This window comes from Semicossyphus pulcher, unplaced genomic scaffold (genome assembly GCF_022749685.1).
Source record: "Semicossyphus pulcher isolate SPU_LCO1_2020_fin unplaced genomic scaffold, fSemPul1.0.p SCAF_21, whole genome shotgun sequence".
Lineage (NCBI taxonomy): Eukaryota > Metazoa > Chordata > Actinopteri > Labriformes > Labridae > Semicossyphus > Semicossyphus pulcher.
In genome coordinates, this window is record NW_027211695.1 from 15802113 (window position 1) to 15829171 (window position 27059).

A 27059-nucleotide genomic window follows, 5' to 3' on the forward strand; every position below is an offset into this window, starting at 1 on the left:
CACACGTCGTTGTGATGAGCGGAGAAGATTAGCCTGCTAAGAACGGACATGGTGACTGGGGATACGCTCCCATTACGTGTTGTGGAAGGAGAAGGCTTCCGTGAGCTGATGCCGTTGGTGGGTTAGTGAGTACAAGCCACCATCACGCCGGAGAGCAGCTACGAGAGTGGAAAACATGCACTATGAGGAAAACATGACATTTTTTTATTTTAAGGCTAAAACTGACGTAAATTAATTTAATTTAATATTTATTTTAAATTGGAATTTCTGCTCTTGTTTTCGAGTTACGTGTGAAGCAACACAGAACAGAAGTCCATACAGTCCGCTACCACTGTGACGTTTGACAACGGAAAGTTACAATGTTAACTGAAGAGCCTGTTAAGGTTGTTCAATAAATACATTTGAAATTGCTCTTGCTTTCCATTGTTGGCTATTTATTTACATTAATGTGAAAGTGTTAGATAGGAATGTTCTCTTACGGGCATATAGCCGACTATTCGTTCGTGTCCGACGTGTTTTACTGTAAAAAAACGAGTACTCGATTACTCGTTCATAAGGTTACTTGAATATTGAGATAACTGGAAATGCCCATCCCTAGTGCCAATAGTGGAAAACAGCCGTACATTTAAATGCAATGTGATTAGGAGTCCATATCATTGACACATGTTCAAGGTATGCCTTTATTTAAATATGCCAGGTAGATTGCAAGCTACCTGGGAAAGCCTGATAACAGCTACCTTTTGTAACTAATAGTGCTTGTGTTATTATGTTAGGCACTGTCTCATACATTTAACCCATATACACTTTATATAGTGCAGGAGTATTGTGGTTTTAAAAGGGAAATTAAAGACGTTGTTTTAAAGCGTTGGTCAAAGTTTTTATCATTGCTTTATCCCTGGTATTAATTTGTCTGATTAAAACTTTTACTTACTTTAAATTAATTACTGTAATGAATAATTAATTATTATTTTTACTACTTTCTTCTTTCTTTCTTGTTTCATTTTTTCTGTTGTTGTCAATGTTCATCTGTGAAGCACGTTGGGTTGCGTGCTTGTGTGTGTAAAAGCTTAGCTCAATGGTTATTTTTGTTTTTCACTTATTATTTTGGCACAAGAATTTCCTTCTATATTAATACAGTTTTTTTCTTATCTTTTATCGGCCGACCAATATATCGGCCCGGTTCTTGAAGTTACTCTCCTCAGTGGAATAAAATAGGAGTAAAGAAATATTGTGGATTTCATAGAAAAAGATGGGTCAAAGCCCACAACAAGCCAGACCATGCACGTAACAAACAGGAGAAATGTGGCACTATATAATGAATTGAAAAGGCCTGTTATTTGTTTTTATTTAAAGGATATAGAGTTTTGTAATTACGTAAATGTTGTAAAAGATTCAAGCAGATTTTTAAATATGCTTGTATCGCACGTCTCATATCAATCACAGGTCTCTCACATACATTCGAATCGTATCGTTAGATTTGATGATATTAGCAGACGTTATATTATTGTCTAAAGAAAAGATATAATATTGTATTGTGTTGTGAATTAGATTAACACCTTAAAATAGAATGCATTTCAGGCACAGGTGGGCTTATAAACTGCAATCCAGGAAATCCACTTTGAGTAACAGATCCCCGAGTTTGAAGGCTTATCTGACGCTGCAGCACTAAACAGCGCTGTATCACATTATAAAGAAGGATATAACTGCTCAGGATGACTGTCGCTCTCATGACAAGTTCAACTTTTTACCCCACAACCCTCTGCATTCATTTTCACAAGAGCAGGCTTCAAACTTTGGGAAAATGGTTTCCCAAGTTTCCCATTGAACTCGAACGGACTGTGCGGAGCGATGACCTCGGAATCATCAAACACCTTTGTGGGTGAAAGGGACATGACCGGCTCTCCTCAAACGCCGGCTCACTCGGACATTACATGGACTTTGTGCGAGGTAGCAGGCAGGTTCAAGTCTGTTTAATGTCCAGTCCGGCTGATAAAAACATTTGCATTTCTTTGGGGAATGTGGAGATAAGTACAGGGTTGCAGCGCGCGCGTGTGAAAGGGAGTACAGTGAGAGATGAGACACAATATTTGTTTAAATACGGAGATAACGACATAAATGTAAGGTCAGTCTGTCCTCAAAGGCATCCGTGCTGTAGCACTCGTTTGACATGAGGAAAAGGGACAGAAATAGTTAGAAACAAAGAGGGAAGAGAGTCAAAACCTTTGCTTGATTTTTCATGTCTAGACACCGGGCCAATCACTACTTGAAGGGGGATTATTTGTTGCTTTCCGAAGTCGGACACAGCCCCCAAATTCCAACAGCATTGAACCATATGAGAACATCTTTTTTTGAAGCATAAAAACCCTCATAAATAAAATTACAGTTTGCTTTTTAACAATTTATATTAAGGTACATATACACCATTAACTAGTTGCCTATTAGCATTTATATTAGCAGCATGTTGGATTGTTATCAATCATAAAAAGCTAATTTTTCTAATACTATGAGGCAAGACATATAGACTTATAGGTAAAATGTTTTACTACATTAAAACTCAATCTTGTTGTCCCTTTTTTCATATGATTTACAGACATAAGGGCACAAGTTTAGAGGAAAACGTGGCCAACATGGCGTCATATTACGTCACAAGACAGGACTCGCGGTGTCCGACTCTGCCTTAGCTCAACATGCAGAAGTAGCTGGTGGTGAGTCTGAGCGGTCGTGTCGCATCGTGTAGATTATTATTTCGGAAGTCTATCGTTGCATTTCACCACTTCTTGCGATGGTTAATTTTTGCAGTTTGTGCCGGTTGCAACAATTCCAGCTTGACGGGACACGGAGCCGCTGTTCTCCTGACAGGAAGAGGAACGGAGCGAGCTTTCGTGCCTGGGTGCGTTTTGCGCAGGCGAAGAGACGAGACTTCAGGGCACCTATCAAACAAAGTATCAGTCGCTCTCTCTGATACGTATAGAAGGCAAATACAACTGATACAAGCCGACACTCGCCCAGTAACTGTAATGGGTAAGTATTAATGCTCCCTACTACTCATGATTTGTAATAGCCTTTGGTATGTGATAAACTTCATTACGACACCTGCCCAGGTCTCCAACAACTCAGTGTTTCTCCTGTGGCCGTTGTTTCCCCTCATCCTGGCCTGTTCCTGCTCTCTTTGACGCCTAACAGGCTCATAATTATAAGCCTGTGGTTCGTCGTATGCATAATAATTAAGTGACAACACTGGCATTTAGATCCGTATTTATTCATGTTACATCCGTCGTTAACCGGCGGGACTCCCTTCTGTTACGTCACATCCGGTTGTCTGTTTTGAAGCGGAAAGAAAACGTACAAAAAATGGCTCCAGAAGTCGCTGTCGTGTATTAATTAAATATTATAGCTAAGTCATTTTCCTACACATCGATTCACGGGGGTCTCCAACCTGCGAGTTGCTCTTTAACCACCTTATTACTGCTTATTGGAAGTAAGTAAGCAACATGTTGTACAGGATGTACAATCTGCTTAATGTGAACTCACACTGTTATTTACATAGAAAACGCCCTTAATTAGATCACTAATAAACAAGCAATAGGCATGCAAATAAGCGCGGTGCAAAAAGTTTACCCTCTTCTAGCAGCATGAAGTAATGGATGGTAACACAAGGCTGAACTGCTCTTTAAAGAGACGTGCGTAAGCTGCTCGGGGAAAGCTGAACCCACTGACTTCAGATCTTTTTCATCTCCTCCCTTTGGTATAAAAAAATCTGCCTGGTTGGTAGACATGAGTGTGCTGTGTGCAGCTTACTGACGTCACGTTACACGCTATCTGGGAAGTTGAATCAGTTCCCGCTCGGCCCTCTTCGGACCTGCCAGCGTGTACACGGAGCCAATGAACAACCAGGACGTCTACCAGCTCAGGAATTATTGACAGAACTGTTAGAGATTCACTCTCTCAAGGACGCTGAAAATAACCTCCTTTATTCCCTTAAAGTCTCCACATATTGTGCGTAATGTTTACAGGGACTCAAAAAGACTCAGTGAGGTCTTTTCATCTCCAAACGGGGGCCAGGAAATCCACATGGGAATTTATTTTTGGCTGCAGCGCTCGGCTTTGCTTTTCCCCCCTCGAACACACACATGCACAAAATCGTCAGAACTGACTGCAGACCGAGCTCCACTGAAAGGTGATGACTCACACGAGAAGAATGAGTCGTGATCGGGCGGCGTTGAATGAAAGCAGCTCTTATGCAAGCACAGAATCTCACACACACAAGGACAGGGGAGCGAGGCGTGTGGAGACATACAGATACATAACACTCGCAAAACTTCCTTCTCCTGGCAGCCTAAATCCTGCCTGGGATTCTCCCATTTCTCCTCCTTCTCCTCCTCTATCCTTCGTAGTATTTCTCCTCCTCTTACATAATCAACCATTTAGCTCCTGAATCCGATCCGAGCGTGAAAGAGTCGCTAACAGACGCTGGGAGTGATAGGATTAAAGAAATATGTCGACGTTTAAAAAGGTTTTTGCAAGAGCACACCCTGCGTCTGCAATATGTGTGTGCGTGTGTGTGTGTGTGTCAGCTACAAGGTGACAAGGCTAATAGTGTGTGGGCTCCCTCTCCCAGGGGAGCAGTTGTGTCTTGCTGGTGGATGAGTGTGTCTGCGAGGTCAATGATGCAGCCGAGTAACATGACTCATCACACACACACACACACACACACACACACACACACACACACACACACACACAGTATTAGTATAGTCTTTTCCCATATGTGCAATGATCCTCGTGCCTTTGTACATATTTGTCAGAATTAAAAGTGCAAAGAGTCGCGTAGTAAATCTACCCAGCTTTATAATCCGTAACTTTGCCCCGTTGCTACGACGATAATACACTACACAGGATCATGTTTTAGTGCCATTAAAGGATGCAGAGATTTGGGGTATTTCACAATCAATCATCTAGTTTATAAAGTGTTAAAAAAAAAACTGGTTCAAACTGTTAGTTTCAGTCTTCTAGAGCTCTTTATGTCGTTTATGTAACCATCTATCAATATGGATCCACATATCAATTCAATTATCATTTTTTAGATGTCTGTTGTCTCCTGTCTAGGTCTGTAGTAGTTTTAGATTTAGCTTTTAGTGTCTAACCTGTCCTTGTTTTTAAGTTTAGTGTGTCTGTTTAGTATGCGTGTCTGTACATTGAGAGCACAGAAAACCCGGAGTCAAATTCCTCGTATGCGCCCACACACTTGGCCAAGAAAGCTGATTCCGATACGTCAACAGATCTATCAGATGAAAAAGAATTAAAGAATTGTTATTGTGTTAAATGTTTAGAAGATTTCAGTAATTAAAATGTCAAATTTTGGGGGCACCAGTTCAGCTCAGCGGATAAGGCCTCGTGTCCACATAGCGCATACCAGAGCATTTGCGCTTGGAGTTGAAAATCTTTGAATTCTCCGAGCTGGTGTCATCACCGCTGCTTTTTTCAGGCAACCAATCAGACAAGGCGCCACTCCTCACCCTGGCTACCACCAAACATGGAGGAGCAACTTGTTTTGGCTGTTTCTGTTTACCCGTAGCTGTACGATAAGACAAACAAACAGTATCACAATAGAGACCGAAAAAGCCAATTTGTGGGAGCAGATCGGCCGGACACTAAATGTTGCTGGTAAGCGTTGTGCTTTTATCTCCTAAAACTTCTTGTTGTCATAGAATCAAAACACGCGTGCAGCATTTTTTTCTCTGACCGCCCAAGTGCTTTGTCCCAGCGCTCCCCAGCACTCTGTCAGAGCGTTTCTGCCAGGAAGAGGTGCTATTTGGACACAGGGCCTAACCCTCAAATCCCACAGGATCCGTCTCCGGCACGTTCCGTGTGCGCCGCGACCTCCGGAGTTGATCGCACCCATTCAATTCAATGCTTGTTATTTTTAAGCTAAGTGTAGGTCGTTGTCAGACGACATTTTTACATTTTCCACAAGATCAGCAAAGAGAACACTTTGTCCACAGGGGTTTCCAAAGTTGACACAAACAGAATGTCTCACAGGAGATTTAATGGCCTAGGCATTAAAGATCAAAGGATTTCGTAAATACAAACTCTAGTGACTGGAAGTTGGAGAAAATCTAACTTTGCACCGAAACTGTACAAAGTGACTCTTAGAAAATATCTGGTTCTGTGATAAAAGGTCAAAAAAGGTACAAGTCTGTATTCATAAAAGCTTCATTTGAGAAGTTCACTCCGACTCTCAAAGAGCATTTAAGGAATGAGCCTCTCATCACGGAGCGTTGAATGTTTTACCATGTTTCTGCAGAGTACAAGCTTTTGCTTTAGCAGCGCCAACACCAAACAACTCAACATTTTAAAGCAGTTCACTTTTAAATTCTCTACTATGATGCAGTGATCTGTCCCACTTCCAAGTGTGGAAGAGGGCTGGATTTGTTAAATAGTAAATGGACTGCATTTCTGAAGTGCTTTCTGCCTCTGAAAAATACTGACTTCTTTTATTGACCCTTGAGAGTAAGATTCCACTATTATTGCCACACCAAAATGTAATGGTTCTTCCATTGGCCCAAGCCTTATCCTTTCATGAAGTAGGGCCAGGAGTTTTTCTTACATGCTGCAAACAAATAGACCCCAACCCGAAAACAGAACTTAAATACCATACAACAAAAATCAATCATCCACGAGTATCTCAAGTTTGTATGTTGAGGAAAGGGACCTTCAAATGGGAAGTTCCTCTAAAAATCTGGCATAAGCAGGTTCTCCAAATCTGGGACTCTGTGTCTTGATTTAACAAAATGTTCTCCTAAGTTTGACAAGCCAACAACTCAACCAATCAGAAACCACATTCCTAAATAATGAGCGTCGCCTGACATAAATATGGCTGTAACACCCAGGTGTTTGATAACGCCGTAAGGTTAGAAACATCTGTTTAGCACGTGCGTCTCTGTTGATCAAAAAGATTTGAAACTTTATTGTCAACTGAATCTGAGCCTGATGACGCCATGTTCAATCATTTTTTCATTAATTTAAAAAGATACAAATGGAGAGTCTTTTTTCTGCACTCTGCAATGCTATGACTTTTATATTACTACTTTAGGCAAGAGATCAAATGCAGTGAAACAGCTAATTGTAATGGTTTAAGCACTATTGTATCGAGGGTTGGAAGCCGCCGAGCTAATTACAGTACTACTAATTAAACCTGGCACTTGAGGAGAGAGTAGTGGAAGGAGTAAAACGACTTCTCTCAGGCTCTTAAGAGGGAGTGAGTAAAAGGGGGGCAACGTTAGAGGAGCTGTTGTAAAAACAAGATTACTTCATAACAAAAAGCCAAAAAGAAAAAAACTAAATAAGAGAAGTGTTATTCAGTTAGCTGCCTGGCGTGACCGGAAGCTTTCGGGGGAGGGGAAATGTGGGATTTTCTAATTTCATGGAACATTAGAAGCTACAGTATAGTTTGCCTTTTAAACACGGTCAGACACTGTCCTCCCTCAGAAGTACAGAAAGGGATGAGGATGTATTTCACGAAAGATGTCACCACACTGGGCTTTCCTGCAGATATAAACTAGAAACCAGCTTTATTTCACTGAATTTATTGTAGTTTTTAATGTACAGAATGTTGTATAAAAGTAAATACTTTTTTCAAATGAACCTTTGTTAAGTAAAGGTCAAAGTTTATTACAGCAAAATATCACCAGCATAAGTTAAATATACAAATATAGAAAAGGGGGATAAATTACAGAAAACATGCATAACATGTATTAACATCGTTAAACCTTTTACTAACTATAAACTATAATTAAACTGTAGTTTAACCCCTTTACAAATTATTGCTACGTTGCATAAAATTTTTGTCATTTTCAAAATATTAGGTGATGAATTTTAGACATTTTAGATCAGGATTTGGCGAAAATTAAAGCTGTTAACTTTTTGACACTGTACAAAAAAATGCCATAAAATTAGTTTTGCCACTAATCATTAACATGTCCCAGAATGTGAAAATAAATAAAAAATCAGTGCCTATTTGCATTGGCTTTCATTCCAGTATTTATTATTATATTTGACTCTTATTTATTGTGTATTTATTGTTAAGTTTTACTCATATTTGTTCTGTTACTTGATATTTTGTTTTAAGCTTGTACGGCACTTTGGTCAACCAATATAAATAAACTTTGACTTGACTGAAAGCTAACAGAAGCTCCATGAGTTGGTTTAAAATGCTTTCACTAGCAGACTGTTTCGTGTTTCTAGTTGATTTGTATTAAAGCAACAATCTTGTAGCTACAGGCTGTTTATTCAACAAGCATAACAAATACAGGTGTTGCTGACCTTGTTGTCTCTAGCTGCTGTTGTGCATTTCAATTTTGCATTTTATGATACTAATACGAAACTAACGCCGGAGGAAAGCTAATATTTAAGCAATTAGCGACAATTCTTTTGTAAAGAAGTTCTATCAGTTTGTCATATGTTTCTAGCAAGTAGAATAAATGTTGCTAAAAAGCTCATGTAGACAGATTTGAAACACTGTTTTAAAATGAAAATATAATAGTGAGGATGTGGCTTAATCGCATATATTGGTTGTAAGCTAGATAGCAGACCATGCTAACAATTGCATCTTACATCTATTCCTTTTGGTTTATAGAAGGCTGCTAAAAGAAACCAACCTGCAACCTTATAAATGAGATCAGTCATGTGTCAGCTCATACTCAAAATCAATAACCCAAATCAGTATTGAAGACAAAATAAAGTAATTGAAATAGAGGCAGACATCCCTACCTGGGAGAATCTATTGAGCTTGTTGTACCCTGAAAGTTTCTGGATGGCTGAGCCTGCTGAGCCCAGTAGGCATCACACACAAACACACCGCTAACACACACACACACACACACACACACACATGCTACTTTCATCTATTGATCACAACGATGCAGCCAATTTACTTGGGTTGGAAAAACTTGTTTATCTGCCTGAGGTGGCTTAAGGGAAATGTGTAGAGAGTGTGTCCGCTCATCGTGGGTCACCCTGGAGTTTTTACTTTTCAGATAGGATGTTTGGATATCACGGATGAGCAGGAGTCCTTGTGGAACACACACACACACATACTTTCCTACCATACAAAGAGTGGACTATGATGCTATACCAACCAAGTGGGGACTTCTGTTTCTGGTCGTTAAAAAAAGCAAAAATCAAAGAGAAAATGTATCTTGTGTTTTGTTTTTTTACCATTATATTACGATGCGTTTTATTTAGAAGTTACCAAGTGGGGACTTGCAGGTTTGTTTACCTATCAAAGAGGGGACCTTACTGTTGAACCGTCTGTACCCTGTTTTTGGCTGACCGCTGGGGTCAGCCCTACACACGGGTCTGTATGTGACATCGCAATGGCGGATCATGGAGCATATTGGACCTCCACTGACGCGACTCTTTGTCTCTACATCTCTGGATACTTTGTTCGGGGAGTAGGCGGGGCTGCTTTTACTTTTTACCTACCTGCTTCTTGCTTTCTCTACCCTCCTTTCCTTCTCTGTCTCCCTCTTTCTTTTGGTACTTCCAACTACTTTCCTCCTTCACATCCTCCTTTCCTTTACTTCCATATCCTCCTTTCCTTTTCTATGCCCTTGATTACTTCACTAATTCTTATTTTTCTTCTCTTCTCCTACCTCCTCCTTTTCCGTTTACCTATACCCATTTTCTTTTCCATTTCCTACTCAACTTTCTTCTTTACTTTCTTACCTTCTCTCCATCCTCCTTTCCTTCCTTATCTCCTACCTTAATTCCCCATTTTTACTTCCTCCTTTCCTTCTCTGTCTCCCTCTTTCCTTCGATACTTCCAACTCCTTTCCTCCTTCCCATCCTTTTACTACACCCTTGTTTTCATCCCTAATTCTTACTCATCTCTGGATACTTTGTTCGGGAAGTAGGCAGGGCTGCTCCTCCGCTGCTCGTCCACCGTCCTCACCTACATCCGCAGCGCGCACCTGTTTTCAGACACGTCGTCATCAGCCCCATAAGGACAGTCCTTGTAACACATTGACCTGATGCGGTCAGCTACATACTAGGTTTTGACTTAGTCTTGTTCACTGTATGAGTGTTTGTTACTGCAGACTTTCTTACTTTCTGTAGATTTTTCTGATACAAATATTACAAAAATAACCAAGGTCAACTATATAAGGAATAAATAACAGTTTGTTTCTTGGCTGCACGCACCAAGGACTGCAGTAGTAGCAACTAAATGTACTTGATCTTGGCTTTAATTCTTTGCAATATATCCTTAAAGTTACATTTCAAACACATACACACACCCTTCATGCACTGCAATCTGCCTCTACACTAATCATCTTTATGTTCGCCTCGGCAGCAGCTGATAGGAAGCACGTGTGACGACTTTGTGTGTGTGTGTGTGTGTGTGTGTGCATCCAGGCACTTCAGATTATCACAAGTGACCCCTATTAGAGCCAGGGTGACCTCACACACACATCCACACAAATAACATCCTCCCTGTCCCTGCTCCCTCTGACACAGCGGTGCTTGAATCAGCACATTTCCGCTCCTCTTTTCTCCCTCTGTGTTCTTTCTCCTTTAACTTCTCTGCTCCCCGTTTGTCGTCTTTTGCGCTGCCACATTTCTGTAATACATTTGACACACACACACACGTGTCGTTGCAGCTTCAATCTGCCCCTCTCTGCGTCCTCGCTCTCCCGTAGGAGGCGAAGGAGTGTAGTGATGAGAGTGCTCGGGGTGACGTCACTGAAACAAATGGGCCGTTTGCAATCTGGGACGTTACTGTACCTCAAACACACACACACACACACAAAAAAGAAAACACACATGCACGGACAGAAAAAGGAAAGCGGCGTCCTGCAACCGTCAGCACTTTCACCAGTGTCCTCGCCAGACCGTCCCCGTCTCCTCTCATGTCCTTAATGACTCCCTCCTCTCTTTCTCTCTCTCTCTCAATCTTCTCCTTCCCTCGCCTGACCACATTTCTTCCAATGAACTCCATCCTCTGCTTGCATTCAGTTTTGATGTACAGTCACTGCTCTTTATCCCGATTCCTGGTGTGCTTCGGCGCAATCAATCAGACTGTAATTTTCCCCTGTCGACACTTACAACTATCCTGTGCTGAAGAGGAAAGCACAGTGGTTTATGAGGACCCGACGACCTTGAAAACAAACTCCCAAAAGGGGAACACTGTAGCTTGTTGGCTGGCAAATCTTTGGGCTGTGACATTCCTGGAAGTCACAACACACCGAGGACGAGCTGCTAGCATGACTGTGGGCTGCTGAAGCCGCGTTTGAAGAGTTGTTCCGACAATCTCTTCAGTCCAGTTTCTCTCGGGTCTGTTTTGTCTACTTTTGACAGCTGTTTCTATTTACCAAACCATTTATTGGAAAAAGGAACAATGAAATTTGAAACTTGTGGCCTCGATGTGTTTGAAATATTAGATTTTTTCCCAACCGTTTAGCAACTCATCTGGCTCATGTGTAACTCAGTAAATTCCTCCTCCCTGGACGGATAAGAAACTCGTGCACAGTCCGGCTTTTAGAATGAATTTTATAAAGTTACGCGAGATGATTCTCAGTGCCTGTTGGGAAAATATCATTTGACATCTTGTTTTATTTAAGGGATTTGTATTATCGATGTTTTACTGTGAAAAAGGCTCACTGGAAACCAAACCGAAGACACCATTAACACCGATATTGAAACTTAGGGATCAATAAGTCCTAGAGAATCAAAAATCCTCTAAAACAGAAGAAATTCAGGAGGATTTGCTTTCAGCCTTGCAAACATCGATTTTAAAATGACCCCTTTTACTCGAACACTCATCTCTTGCACGGTCATTCGGAACATTTTCCCCCCAATTGTCTTAATTCTCCGAGCATATTAACCTTCCTTTCTTCCTATCCATCACCTCTTCTCTACTTTCATACAACCTTGCTCAGGGATTGGGTCGTGGAAGCAGCCCCATCCGATGGGAGAGTCCAAGGATGGGGCTTCAAAGAGGGGAGGGATGGCAGAAAGAGGCTGGGGGTGGAAAAACGGCTCTCCCAGCCATTGTTTTGGGTTTCCTGCTGGATTGTTGTTGGTCATATCGGCCTATCGTACAAAGGCGGGGAAGGAGACGCACACGCTGGCAAATGATAACAACAGAGACAATGGCTAGACGAGGAGTCAGAACTAATCACACCCCTTCTCGTAGATACGCACTTTCTGATCTGTAGCGAACACCCAGAAGCAATGCAAACCCCAGATCCTGCAGTGGTGTGTCTTTGACGCGTGGCTTTGTACCAGCACAAAAGTGAAATCCCGATCAGAGATATTGACCGACTCTTGATCGCTCGTAAGATTCAGAGTGTCACCGGGGAGGGAGCCAGGATTGCTTCTTGGCAGGGAGGAAAAAAACGGAGGTGAGGAACTGAATCACTTTCAATACCGGCCTGTCGACTGTCTCCTCACACACACACACACACACACACACACACACACACACACACACATATATATATAAAGTGGGCTATTACTCCAATCACCATCCCAATCCCTTTGACAAATATGGCAGAAGAAATATTAAAACGTAATTCACCGCCTCTGAATGGTAAATTCCCACGTTTCATTTGAAAGCATGCGATGAATATATCACCAGGAACAAAATAGGAATGCATTTTAAAAAACGGCTGGATTTTGCTGACATCCAGAGCGGCTCACAATGAATGCAAACAGCAGACTCAATATAAATACGCTCTGATTTTACAGTCTGCTGATTCACATTCAGCTGTCGACCACAGAGTTGAAGGCAAAACGCTACGAACCTGAACTAGGCCGCACCTTGTAGAGTTTAGCCATGTGTGATGTGTATCACACAGTGCATATTTTGCTGTCTTCACTCATTTGACGACTTAAATAGCGACAATAACAAACCTACGCTACCATAAATATCTATTTATCCATGTTACAGCATCTAAATGTTTATGTGTATTCCTGTTGTCATTGGTCAAGAGATGGCTGCTGTTCATTGACTGATAAAATGTCTGTTATGTGACATTTTAAAGGGAGGGTATTACGCTAATTTCCTAGTAGCTTAGCATAATTAAAAAACTCCTCATGTTTCTCACACTGGTGCTCTGTGCAGGCCCTCATACAGCCTCTGCCTGAAACGACTCTGTCTCTTTAAGAAACCCCGCCCCTACAAGTCTGCTTTCTCCCGATTGGCCAGCTCTTTGTGATGTCACAAAGTGCAGAGAAGTCCAGCACTTAAAGGTAAAATCTAAAGGTGTGGAAGCTGATGATACCTGTAACTTTTGAACTGAAGAACTCCTTTAAATCTCTTCTTCCCATATCTACCTCCTCCGTAGCTTCTCCATGACCTTTCCTTCACCACTTAATCCGTTACTTCCCAACTTTCAGCCTTCTTTCTTCATGCTCCTCCCTTCCTTCTACTTCTCTCTCTACGCGTTCTTTATACTTTTTACCCACCTGCTTCTTGCTTTCTCTACCCTCCTTTCCTTCTCTGTCTCCCTCTTTCTTTTGGTACTTTCTACTTTCCTCCTTCACATCCTCCTTTCCTTTAATTCTTATTTTTCTTCTCTTCTCCTACCTCCCTTTTCTTTTTCTCTTACATACCTTTTCCATTTCCCCCTCCAATCTTACTCCACTTTCATCTTTCCTTCCTTACCTTATTTTTCCTTTCTCCCCATCCTCCTCTTTCTTAACCTCCTACCTACCTTTTACTTCCAACCTGCTTCTTGCCATCTATACCTCCTTTCCTTCAGTACTTCCAACTACTTTCCTCCTTCACATCCTCCTTTCCTTTACTTCCATATCCTCCTATTCTTTTCTTCTCCTCTCCTACCTCCTACTCCTCCTTTTCCATTTACCTATACCCATTTTGTTTTCCATTTCCTACTCAACTTTCTTCTTTACTTTCTTACCTTTTTTCCCTTTTCTCTCCATCCTCCTTTCCTTCCTTATCTCCTACCTTAATTCCCCACTTTTACTTCCTCCTTTCCTTCTCTGTCTCCCTCTTTCCATCGATACTTCCAACTCCTTTCCTCCTTCCCATCCTTTTTCTACACCCTTGTTTTCATCCATAATTCTTACTTTTTTGTCCTTCTCCGTCTTTCGCTTCTTCCCATCCTTCCTATTTTAGAGACCATGCTTCCTTCTCTGGCTCCTCTATCGATTACCTCCCTTTTCCTTACCTTCTGTTACCCCCTTCCTTTTCTTCACTGTTGTTTCTCCACTTCCTTCTTTCTTAACCTCCTACCTACCTTTTACTTCCAACCTGCTTCTTGCCATCTATACCTCCTTTCCTTCTGTACTTCCAACTACTTTCCTCCTTTCCTTTACTTCCATATCCTCCTATCATTTCCTATGCCCTTGATTACTTCCCTAATTCTTATTTTTCTTCTCTTCTCCTACCTCCTCCTTTTCCATTTACCTATACCCATTTTGTTTTCCATTTCCTACTCAACTTTCTTCTTTACTTTCTTACCTTCTTTCCCTTTCTCTCCATCCTCCTTTCCTTCCTTATCTCCTACCTTAATTCCCCACTTTTACTTCCTCCTTTCCTCCTCCCTAATTCTTACTTTTTTGTCGTTCTCTGTCTTTCGCTTCTTCACATCCTATTTTAGCGACCATGCTTCCTTCTCTGGCTGCTCTATCGATTACCTCCCTTTTCCTTACCTTCTGTAACCCCCTTCCTTTTCTTCTCTTTTGTTTCTCCACTTCCTTCTCTTTCTCATTACCTCCTCTCCCTTTCTCTCCTCAAACACACTATACAATTTATCAATGTTAATCTTTTGTTTTTATTCTGCAATAAGCATCCAGTTTTTCCTGATGAGCTTCTTCTTATCGGCGTAGAAAAGCCTGTGAAAGCGGCGCTCAGAGTCCTTGGCAGACTAAGACACTGTCACTGAATCCTAAACAAATGAAATTACATCAGGCCTAGCAGCTCTTTAAGGCAGGGTGACCCGAGATAATAACATTTCAGGAGGTAGCCTTCAACTTATCAGTGGTAGACTAATATCTTTTATATAAAGTGACACAAATCAGCTGCCTGTGAAAGCTCATATCCATCATAAGATTTTTAAGAGTTCTGCAAAAGGCCTTCAAGCTTTTCTTTTACATCAGTCGCTAAATGTTCTTTACTATCAGACTTCTCACAAGGCCGTCCTCAGCGCGCCGGCCGAGCTGGAAGCGGTCAGCGTGTTGATCCGAACAGGAACGTACAGTCTATTGACCCCAATTCTGTGGGTCCGTGCTTTCTAATTTTACGGCCAGGTTTCTCTCATGCTCTGACCGTAATGGATGGGACGGCCGTGAGGGAGCGGGGACACCTGGTCGCCCGAGCCTCAGTCAGCACCGCCGTCCTGACAGGCCTGATGAATGCGGGCTGATGAGTGCACACTACGAGCGTCTGGAGACCCGCTCTGCGGGGCTCGAGCAGAATGCGGCACTGTAGGTGTAGGTTTTTCAATTACTGCACATTACAGTGGTAGTTTCTGCAATTAACAACCTGCAAACGGAAGCAGACTGACAATAAAACACTGCATAAATGTCCGCTGCACTAATTATCAGCAGCTTCAATATAGCAGGCGAAGCATGCTCTGTGTTTAAAGCAACAAGATTACCTTGTGTAGCATTCACATTTTATATCCTTGACTTATTTACTCGCTACAGGCATTGTGGGAAAATACAATCTAATAACAGGCCTTAATTGCTTCTGTTCTAAATTACAAAACACAAATAAGATGCTGCTTAGCACATTAATAATATTTTATTTTACAGGCAATAAAATAAAGCTCCTTTAATATAAAAAAGGTCTGTCTTGCTCTTAGCTTATTTAGAGTTTACACAGCTGCCGTGCAGAAGCTGTGTGTTAACGTAATGTTGCAGTCACTGTTAAGTCACTCGACAACATCAAAAAGGTTCAATCTGACAGTGAAAAACTCAGCCTGTGTATCCTGGGAATACCTCTACACCACTTCCTGCCGCTCTGCTGTGACCTACTTAGCATGTTTGGCTTCTTCAAAAATGTTGCGGGATTTTCCACAGCTTGAGAAAACATTTAGCGCTCAGTCATCTGATGACCTGATGTCTCTTTGAACTGCGTGTGAGGTCTCGGCTTATGTAAGAGTCTCATTACCGAAGGTGCCAGCTCATCTCTTATGCACCTACACCGCCGACATGCCATCTAATTTTAGTGGGTTTTGACTAATTCTCTTCGCCTAAAAATACCATTTCAGCAGCAGTGAAATCAGCCGGGCTGCTGTTTTGGTGTCAGATTCTTTCGTACGCCAAAGCACAATGATCTCACACCCGAGCCTTCCTCTTTTGAGAGGAAGTTTAGATTAACGTAACAAACAAGGAACCAGCAGCAGGAAGCGTTACGTAATGTCCTCACAACTGATTCTGGACTAAACAAGGAAGCAGTGCTTCTCTTTTCTAATGAAGTTAGAGAGGAATGTGGCGCAGGGCGGGGCGCCTTTCGGATGTCGTCTGATTGCTGTGGGTGTGTTTGTGTACAAGAAGATACGGTGTATCAATCTTTGCAATCAAGACCTGTACTGGTACACAATGTATATGTACACATGAACGTTATTGCTCGTTACTTCATAGCGTTGCCTTATTTTGGTTGCAGGGAACACAAATGCTCAGTTTTACACCTTTTCTTAACTAAATCCTGACAGATATATCAGTCTACCGATATCGGTGGTCGATACAGGCCTTTACAGATATTTTGATATCGGTATATGTTTTCAGTTATGCGCTGATATAAAAACTTTTTTGACAGTTTGATTATGAAAACAATAATTAAGGTGATTTCAAAGCTGTCTGCAGCAAATGTAGCAGAGCATCAGCAGCAGCTGGTGGTCCGCACAGGAAATAGCTGATAATGTACAATAATGAAGCATTAGGGATGGCCATTTCAAGCAAAAATACCATTCAATATTTACTGGGAACTGGGTGTGGTTAGTGGTGGTGGTTAGCAAACAGCTTTCAGAGCCGCTGCAGCCACCACCTGCGACAGTACCTCATTACAACCAGGCGCCGGTAAAAACACTGGAACAAATTTATTTCTAAGATGAGATAGTCGCATAAACTTTTTGATTGTTTAAACATAACTATTTGATATTCAAGAATAATGACCCATCCCTTCACAAAGTTGTATGTTTAAAGAGTCATATTGATGCAAATTAAAGCTCAAAAATTCACTTTATCGGCCGTTATATCGGTAATCTGTGAAACCCCTCTACCTAGCAACAGTATTAGTATCGGTCTCAGAAATCTGATATTGGTCAGGCTCTATTCCAATTGCATTATATCTGCTCTACTTGACTCTACTGGCTGTGGACATGTTCTTGTACTTTCCCGCCTTCCTTTTTCCACTGCAGATAGTAGCTGCTCACTGTAGGCAGTGTCCTTAGAGTCATAGTGATGCCACATGAAACAGCTGTTAGGTGAAAGACATGGCTGAAAAATCGCTACAATCTACAGTAAATGAGTTGCTTATTTTTATTTGTATGTCTATTTAAAGCTCCTGTGAGGAGTTTTTCGCTGGTTATGAAACAGATTGAATTTATTCTGATGACTCTATATGAGCTACAAAAGCAAACCAGACCATACTGTATATAGTTATTTTTAATGCCTGACACTGCTGGGGGGAAGGTGTCAGACGAAGCAATTAACTTCACGCTGCCTTTGTTTACATTTTCCAGAGCAGAAATTTAAAGTGAGTGACACATAGGACTTTAAGAAAAATCTCATCCTGCTTTCTTTAACAAACCACCACTTAAGCAAAGAGATGAGAGGGACGGCTTTGTCCATAGGGGGCGCCAACATCAACGCAAACCAAAAGCTCCTCACAGGAGCTTTAAGCTTACGGATAGTAGCTAGCTAGCCAAAAAGAAGTACAGTGTAACGTCCCGGAGTACTTCCGGTATTTTCCCAGCATGCACTGGGGCAGACTCCGAATGTTATTGCTAAGGAAGTGAGCTAATATGCCTTGCTTTTAATTAAGTGTTACAGTGTACAGTGTTACGTTACAGTGTGTTTGTGTTTAGATATCGTCATGTAGTATTCATGTTGCTAATTTTAGTGGGTACCATAAGTGAGGGTTCTATCTCCAGTCTTGACCTCCCTCCCTTTGACAGTGTAAAAGTGTTTCTCACATTGCAGTCGGCTGTACTAAAGAAAGCAAACATCGCGAGTTAGGTCATTGTAAGCAAACTGCACGTCACACAACTAACTGCAAACACTCGAGGAACGCTTGATACATCGTATGTTTGGATCAAAGGAAACGTGTCACAACAAAGCAGCACAAGGCGCTCGGGACTGTTTTCATTAAATATACATTCAACAATATATCAGTATAGCAAAGAGCACCAGTCCATCTGAATATCAAAGTGTATTCTAATGTAAAAATATATTGTGTTTGAAGGGAATAAGTCCTACAAGGCTTTACTTAAAGAGCAGAGCACACTCTCTATCACATTAGAAATTAATACAACTCCATCTGACTTCATCTCTCCGCTCCCTTTGAAATGCTGCTGCATATAAATTGAGACATTTTGCTGATGCGGGTTTCGATCAGGCCTCTTCGTGCAAAAAAACAACAGTGACGTCTGGTTGAAATCACAATTAATAAAATCCAGAAAGTTCTCAGAAAAAACATTGCAGGGATTGGTTGAATTTTAATTCCCAATTATTGTGTTTGAGAGACTTCAAATCCAAGGAGGGAGCGTGTTACTCTTCCAGCTTTCAACTGTGTTTTTTCACAAAGTTAATTTATCTGATTATTCATTCGCTTCTATCCTTGTCCCCTATCTTGAGCTAATTAATTTCTCCGCACTCTGCAGCTATTTCGATTATTCCCTCCATGTGTCCAATGTGTATGTTGATCCTGACGCTGATATAAACATGAATAAATGATCCGAATGTGTATGTTTGTATTTATGGACGTGTGGGCAACACAGACTTCAGTAATAACATGATTTATTGATGCGGCCTCCATTGACTGCCCTGAAGGCGTATTTGTGTGTGGGAATCCGTGTGTTCTTGTTAGCCTCCTACCTCGTTGCCGTACATCATGAGGTGGTGGGTGGTGATCAGGGCCTTGAAGACCACCACCCAGCTGGAGTTGGCCGTGCGCTCGAACAGCGTGTCGGCCAGCTGGGGAATGTTCACGTTCATCTCATTGGTGCAGTGGATCAGATCTGGCGGAGAAGAAAGAAAGACACGGAGTTACACAACGGCAGGAAAGCTTTTTAAAAAGGTTTGATAACCCTGATCGACAACAACGGCAAATTGCTTTCCTCGCGCAGAGTCGGAGAAATTCAGACACACAGACACACCAAGGACAGACAAACACACTTCAGCTGAATTGAAATGAAGTGTGAAGGACGGATTCTAAGCTGCAGGAACTTTTTTATAACCTCCTCCTCCACTCGGCTGCTGCACCTCGCTCTGTTCTGTTTTCTGCAGAAGTTCAGGTGTCATTCACTTACTGAACCTGCAGGAAAATTGAACCTTCAGGCGAAAGACAGAAGCCTGAGAAAGCAGAGATAAGGACGGCTTGCAAAGATGCTATTAGGTTTTTGTCATACAGAAGCAAACAGGTGTTCATTTTCTCTGTGTACTGATTAAATGTCAGCAAGCGACCAAATTGTGCATCATTTTATCTGCATTAAGGTTGGTGACACGGCCGAGTTTTTAATGTTGTGTTAGGTCAATCCTTTATGGTATCCTTTTAAAGTTATTCACATCGTTACTGAAGTGGTTTCAGCATTGTTTAGGTTTGCTTTTAACAGTTCTACGAATCATGATTAACTTAAAGTTTGTTGGCCATTTATTTATGACAAATTAATTGTAAAAGTACTTTTTTAAAGTGGTAATCTCGAAGATCTCAGCTTTGTTCTCTTTGGCGCCACCTGTGGCGATAAACGGCTCCTCGCTGATGGTCATCTAAGCGCCAAATTTGTTTCTTTTTCTTTGGCTTGGCACTTATTGTTGAAGTTGTATCTGTAGTCATCCATCTTTTCTTTGTTTGTTCAGCCATAGTAGATTACTGTTTACTCGCAACACTTGCAGAGAGCGGAAAAGCAGCCGCTTAGCTCCGCCTACCCTCTCTGGCAGACCAACCACTGCTGGCTGATGGAAAACGCGTCACTAACTGGGTCGCCACAGACACCCAGTCTGTAATACTGCAAATGCAAAGGCTTTCATCAGTGGGCCACAGGCTCAATCACCATTGTGTTGCCTCATTCGGCGATAGATAGAGACTTAACAGACATTTATTTAAAGGAAAATCACTTTAAAAACAGAAAAAGTTAAACCTCAGGGATTACACCTTCTCAAAGGTAAATATTTTTGTGTGTGTTCTGTGACATCAATCTTTAACTCTGGATTGCCTTTGGGTCAAGTAGAGATGTTTTGATGCATACATTTCTTAAGTACCGAGGAATAACTGATTTCTTCTGTAAAAAGTCTGATTTGTTCATAAATTTTATTCAACGCAAATACTTAATTGGCATGACAATATTCAAAATAGGGCTGAACAATTAAGCGTAATTTTACCAAAATCGCAATATGATGCAATTTTCAAATCGCGGGAGGCGCAGCGTTTGTTAAAGGTGAAATGCACCATGATGTTCTGGCCGGCACGTCACACACAGAGGTAAGTATGTTTGTTTGGTACAGATCCCCGCAAGAATGATCGTAATCATTTGAATGAAAAAAAGATTAATGATCGTAAAACCATATCGATTGCAATAAAAGTCAAAATAATCGTAATTAGACATTTTTTCAAAATCGTTCAGCCCTAACGCAAAAACTAAAATTATAAGGGAAACTTTAAAGTAATAAATACCGATATATTCCAAACTAACTGGCATGGGTAGGCATGCACATAGGTAGCAATATCTCCAAAATTTACTACAAATTGTTATCGTACATAGAATTGATCAAAACAAATTTTTATAACAATATTTCCATCAAGTTTGTCCTAAAAGCTAAACATCGGTTACATGTGACTGAATGATTACCGGCTCCTTCACAAATACACGCAGACAAAGCAGTGAACACATGAAACCCTCTTTCATCTACAACAAGTCAACTTCATTCCAAATGTGGCCGATATGATCTCAGCAGATACTAACAGCTTGGCCCCGCCTCGCTGTTCTCCCCACTTTAGTAGAGATTGATTTGAACTGATTCAGGTCCCCGAGCTTATTATAAAGATTCAGTGTCTTCACTCACAACAGGTAGTGCACGCACACACACACACACACACACACAGGGATCCTCTCAAGCACAAACATCAATACGGACACACGCAGACACATTGATCATTGAAACTACATATATTTTTTTGTTTGTTTCATTTCTCCAGCATCCCCCCCCCCCCTTCCTTCTAACCTTCATCCACCTCCTCTTCCCATCCTTTGTTCCTCACCACAGGACATTATGGGCTGCCGGCTCTCACACCTGGTAACTACGGAAACAGCTTCTCATTAGACGCACTCTCAAACTGTAGCAGGGAGAGTCCCGTCGGGAGACTTCATCATCATAATCAGTCGTGCGTGCACGTACGAGCACGCGCACATTCAATAAAGCCCATGTTGGCTCTTTTCCTTCACTCACATACCGGGCTGTTTAGTCGATACAAATGACTGCAGAGTAATGTAATACACAAGGTACATTACAGCACAATACATCCATTTAGTGGTGTGAACGACAGCCGACCAGAACGACGTTTAGCAGCTAACTGAGTGCTTTTGAATTGCGGTTTTCAGCACGCAGAGTGGCAGGAGGATAAATCACAGCATTTCATGCCTATTAGGAAATGTTCCAGCCGTATGAGTGCATCAGCATGTTGACTGAGGCTGTTCAACAGCAGACTCGTCTTTGTCTCCTTCCCCACCTACTGTACCCCTACATGATATTACTAATGCTGATTGGAAGCAATTAACCTCTCTGTTAAAGTGGTTCCAATACTGACACCAGCATCAGAAATGCCTCTGATACAGCTTACAATGCATTATCTGAGAGTAAGCCAGCCAATGCACCAAACTGGTACCATTATTTATTAGCCTGCTGAAAAATCTTTCTCCTTCTCCAAAACAGAAGCCTACATAACAGTAATAAATATTAGTGCTACCACATGCAGCTACTGTTTTAGAGGTTGCTAGCAAAGAGTTTAGCGCTAGCAAAGGCTATGCTGGTCAAAGCATCGATCTGATATAATTTATTAACCCCCTAAAATTGTTTCTTCTTCTCCAAAACATTATATAATATTAGCATCGCCACTTTCAAATGTGTTTTAGAGCACCAAAAAAAGGACCGCGTGTAGCTAGCTGAGGGATTAATACAAGTTATAAAAGGCTAGCTAAAATGTCAACAGTGTCTTGCAATTAAACATTTAAAGGCTGTTATTTTTTAGCTTAGATAATTAACTGAATATCTGCAACTCTTTTCCGCTCCTACTGCGTCCTTACATCTTATTAGCAATTATAATTAGACGCAATTGATATTTCTGATAGAGTTGTTCCCATACCAATAGCAGTATCAGAAATTAGCCCACCTAAAATGCGGTATCCGATATCTGCGAGTACACCAGTAAATGCACTGAGCCAATGCCATGCTTAATTTGCCTCCTAAACAAACTACATGTTTCTTCTTCAAAACAGTAGCCTAGCGCTGCTACTAGCAACTGCTGTTTTATAGCAGCAAACAAGAAAAGTGAGCTGCTAGCAAAGAGTTTAATGTTGGCTAGCAAAAATGCAAAAATATGTGTTTTCCAGCTGCTGTATTTTTTAATTAAGCATAATGTAAACCAGTTAATATAAAAAAAATCAAAGCAGTATTATGTAAAAAAATAAAAAAAATAAAAATCTGCCAACCCGGACACAGGATGTCAGGAGTGGCCGCAAGTTGAGCTATCGCTAATGTTAGCTTAACTTGTTGGGGGGGTAAGGATTGTACTGCGCCAGGCCGTACAACAGTGATAGCAGTCATATCCCATCCATACAGGGTTAGTAGTTTACTAGCACTACAGCGGTTCATTACTCAATATCACACAGGAGGCAGTGCTGTTGAACTGAATATCGGCACGGCTGTGATTCATAGGAAGATAACAGAACAGCTGTGCTGTTATTCAGTACAACAGCACGACTTAGGGTGTGGTATTCCTTTAATAGCACAATACCAGTTCAGCACTCATTGAATTCTCTTGTCCAATTAAATTACTTGGTCGGAATAAGTTGTTGTACAAATAACAATAATTCTTCTTTATCGCACCGGTATCGCAGTTGACTCAGTATCAGCCAATACTCAAGTGTAGGTATCAGTCTCTGTATCAGTAAGGAAAATGGTATGGGAACATGTTGAGTCTCTGAACTGGAAAAAGGCATTAAAAGCTACTGGTGGCTTTGTTAACAAATCAATTTCCTTTTCCTGTTGTGCTTTAAACTCATCCTCTCCATCTCTTTTATTTTCTCGCTACCTTTCCTTTTTATCTCTATCCACCCTCCTTCTGTCCATCTCTGCTTCTTTTTCACAGAGCTCATGTTTTTTCATTAGGTCTGGAGTGGTGTGAGAGGGAGAGAACCAAGAGAAGGACTGATTAGGTCTGTGGGGACGCTTGTGCACGACTGTGTGTGTGTGTGTGTGTGAGGGTGATAATGTAAAGAGGGTACATGCGCTGACTTAATCAGGCAGAGTGGAAAGCATTAGATGCCACTGATCCCAGACCAGGGAGAGAAAAAGGGGAAGGCGAGGTGAGTGAGGCAAACATATGGCACAGAAAAGAAGAAGGGTAAAGAGAGGGAAGGAGAACAGAGAGGTAAAGAGTGATAAATGAGGAAGGATATGAGTCAAACAGAGCAGGAAGAAACTTAGATAAAAATACAGAGGCAGAGAAAGGTGACCGTGAGTAGAGGAAAGGAGAAGGAGATAGTCATATGTGACACGTGAGACATGAGAGTCTCTTCATCCAGTCAATTTGCAGGAATCCACACACGGCTCGACAAGCGTCCTCTCCTCTTTTTATCTCTCCTCTCCTTCCTGGCGTGGTCTGCAGCAGTTTTTTTCTTTAAAGCGAAGCCTGAGCAATTACTCTCACCAGATATGGAAAAAAAATGCATACGAGTCAGTCTAATCCTCAACTGCAAGGCCCTGACCGACACATCGACGTACTGCGAGTAATTACCTGCACAACAGCTGCAGAAGGAATCTGACCCGGCAAATTGACGCCGACTCATTACGTGATAGTTAAACAACATGTTGTAGAGAAAATTTAACTCAATGTCAAAAGTCTGTCCTCGCTACAAGTGGGCTTCAACGCTGAGCTGAAGGGTCGTGACTGTACTGGATGGATATAATTGGTCTATTATGCATAAAGTCGAACCTAGTACTGTTTGTATAAGACATGGCAACATGGCTAATTCTGTAATACATGGCTTTTGTACCCAGAGATATAAGCATTACATGAAGCTGCATGGTAATTCTCAGAATGCCTACTAATAATTATCTAACTTGGATGAATAGTCTGTCGTAATGCACTCGTAATCTCATTGTGTTTAATACAGTTGACAATAAAGCTTTCTATTCTATGCCGTTATCCCCCATTGCTATAGGCTCATTTTGAGCACTCATTATGTCAACCGTCATTATGTTTGTTCTAACATACATTTAGTTTATTGTTGGCAACAGAGCTGCGCATCAACAAATCACTTATTTGTCATGTGATTAGATCTTAAAAGAACACATTAACATTTTGGGAAACACATTTTTTCCCTTTACTGCTGAGAATTAGCTGAGAAGATTGACACCACACTCAAGTGTGTTTGATAAATAAGAGGCTATAGCAAGCAGCTAGTTAGCTTAGCATAAACAAAAACAACGAGCATGTCTATGTCCGAAAACAAAATTTACCTTAAAGCTTAATCACTAAAATGTTCTATTTCCTTTCTTCCATCTGTACTCATAGATATGTCAAAGTTGTGTTTCTCCCAATTTCCAGTCTTTATGCTAAGCTAACTTCCTGCTAGCTTCAGTGGCAGTCGTAGACAATATGGATTGGTAGTTTGTCTTTATTTTAAAGATATTTTTTGGGGCTTTTTGCCTTTTTTTATATAGGACAGGAAATGTGGGGAGTAGAGAACGTGGGGTGACATTGACCAAATGATCGGCAGTCCGGGTTTTAAACCTGCGATCAGTATGTTGAGGACTGTAGCCTCTGGAGACTGTTGGTGGTTCCCAATTTGTAACCATTTCTGACAGGAATAAAGAGTCCAGCTGGATGTAAGATCTCGTATTCGGATGCCATCATCCAGGAGTAGTAGGAGAAATCCTTTTTATTTCATAAGAAAAAAAAGCAGATATGGACCCTAATAAGCTCGGTACTTTCAATTTAGTTTTTGCTCCAGAAGCCGTTATACTTGTGAACAGCAATATCACCAGAGATGGTCCGATTACTCTATGTATGGATTGATTACTGCTTTTGCACTTTTAACATATTTGGTGCCTTCATGTCGTTAGGTATTACATCCAGCCATAACGGGCCACTGCTTTACACCTAATCCTTGTGTATTTAAACTCTTCGTAACATTGTCATATTGTGATTTCAGATGTGCATAACTGAATTGTCTACTTGTAATTCTGTTTGCATGCTGGCTTGCCTTGAGTTGCCCCTTGAAGGACGAATAAAGTATTCTGAATTGAAATGTGTCTACACTGTCTGTATTAATTTGTGTCTCTATTTTTCTACCGTTCTTGTTTAGGCCTTCTCCTCTCCCTTACATTTAGATTTCCTCATCGGAAAATCTTCTGAATGCTGAGTAGATGTGATCTCATTCCCAACAGTGGCCGTCTTTGTTGCTATCTAATCTGAGGTCCATTGTTACTGGTCATCTGTTGACCTCTGTGGCCTTTGATTGGACCACAATGGACCAGAGGCTTCCTGGTACCGAGGGACCGGTGAGTGAGAGCTGCGACAAACCAGGAGAAAGTTTCCAATATTCTGTGCCATGGTTGTTATTTTGGTGAGGTTATTTTATCAGGCGTGCCAGTGAGCATCTGAGCTGTTTGTGTGTTTGTGAGAGAAAGCAGGTGGTCAGATCAAGCAGGGGAAGAAGGGCAGAAGGAGGAGACAGAGATCACATCTGGCCCAGCTGGCTACCGTCTATCTGTGCTCCCCTCTCGTCTCTTCATCCACCTTTAAGTCCCCCATATCCACCCGCTTCCAGGCAATACACGCACACACAGACACAGAGCAACTCCTGCTTTTCTATCCACTTTCATCTCCTTTTCTGAACTCCAGTCCCTGGCTCTCTTTCCATTTCTTATCCTCTTTTTTGCATCAACAACTATTTTCTGTTTTTCTCCAGTTTCATGTGTTACTAGTGTAAAATTAGTTCACTGATTTCCTGCTCCTGACCCAATTTTCTCTTTCTGATTAACACTTTAAATCCCCTCCCTCTCTCCCTTTGCTCTCCGTCTCCTTTAGTTAATCCATTTCAGCCACAGGGGACCCAATGCCCCACTATAACACCACACAAAAGTACCAAAAATGGCTCAAGAGCTCAGATCACAAGGGCACCACACCAGAGCATGCTTGGACTGTAAGTATTAACAGCATGCTCTTTTTATTGTTATTGATGAAGAATATCAGAGTCCTAGAGTGTTATTTGTTTTCTCCCGATCAAATAGTCACTGTGGATAACAACATAATCAAAGAATTTATTCCATAAGGATGTAGTATATCCAAGCAGCAAAATGAAAAAACTGCAGTTCCTCAAATGGCCACTGGAGGCTGGCTCCAAAAACGAGTCAATCCCCAAATATGGTCACATCTGGCTAGAAAATTACCAAGATGGCGACGGCCAAAATTCCAAATTGAGGCCGTAATATGAAAGTCCACAAACCAATGGCGGAAAACTGTGTGGCTACATCGAATTCTTATAAACCGTCTAAACCAATTGTTGTTTTAACTTCTTTACACGTGTGTTCTTATTATGTTTATGTTCCAAAATGTGTAGAGTACAACTTATTTATCATTTTTAAGCAAC

At 41.3% G+C, this 27059-nt stretch overlaps 1 protein-coding gene across 3 annotated transcripts in view; it reads right to left on the minus strand.

Annotated features, from left to right (window-relative positions):
* The window catches only part of LOC138600522 (phosphatidylinositol-binding clathrin assembly protein), a 106195-nt gene that overhangs the window by 60685 nt on the left and 18451 nt on the right, over positions 1 to 27059 (minus strand). For all 3 annotated transcript variants that reach the window (XM_069671943.1, XM_069671941.1, XM_069671942.1), the window contains exon 2: positions 19066 to 19208. In XM_069671943.1, coding sequence (XP_069528044.1) covers positions 19066 to 19208 — 143 coding nt within the window. The remainder of the gene's footprint in view (positions 1 to 19065; positions 19209 to 27059) is intronic.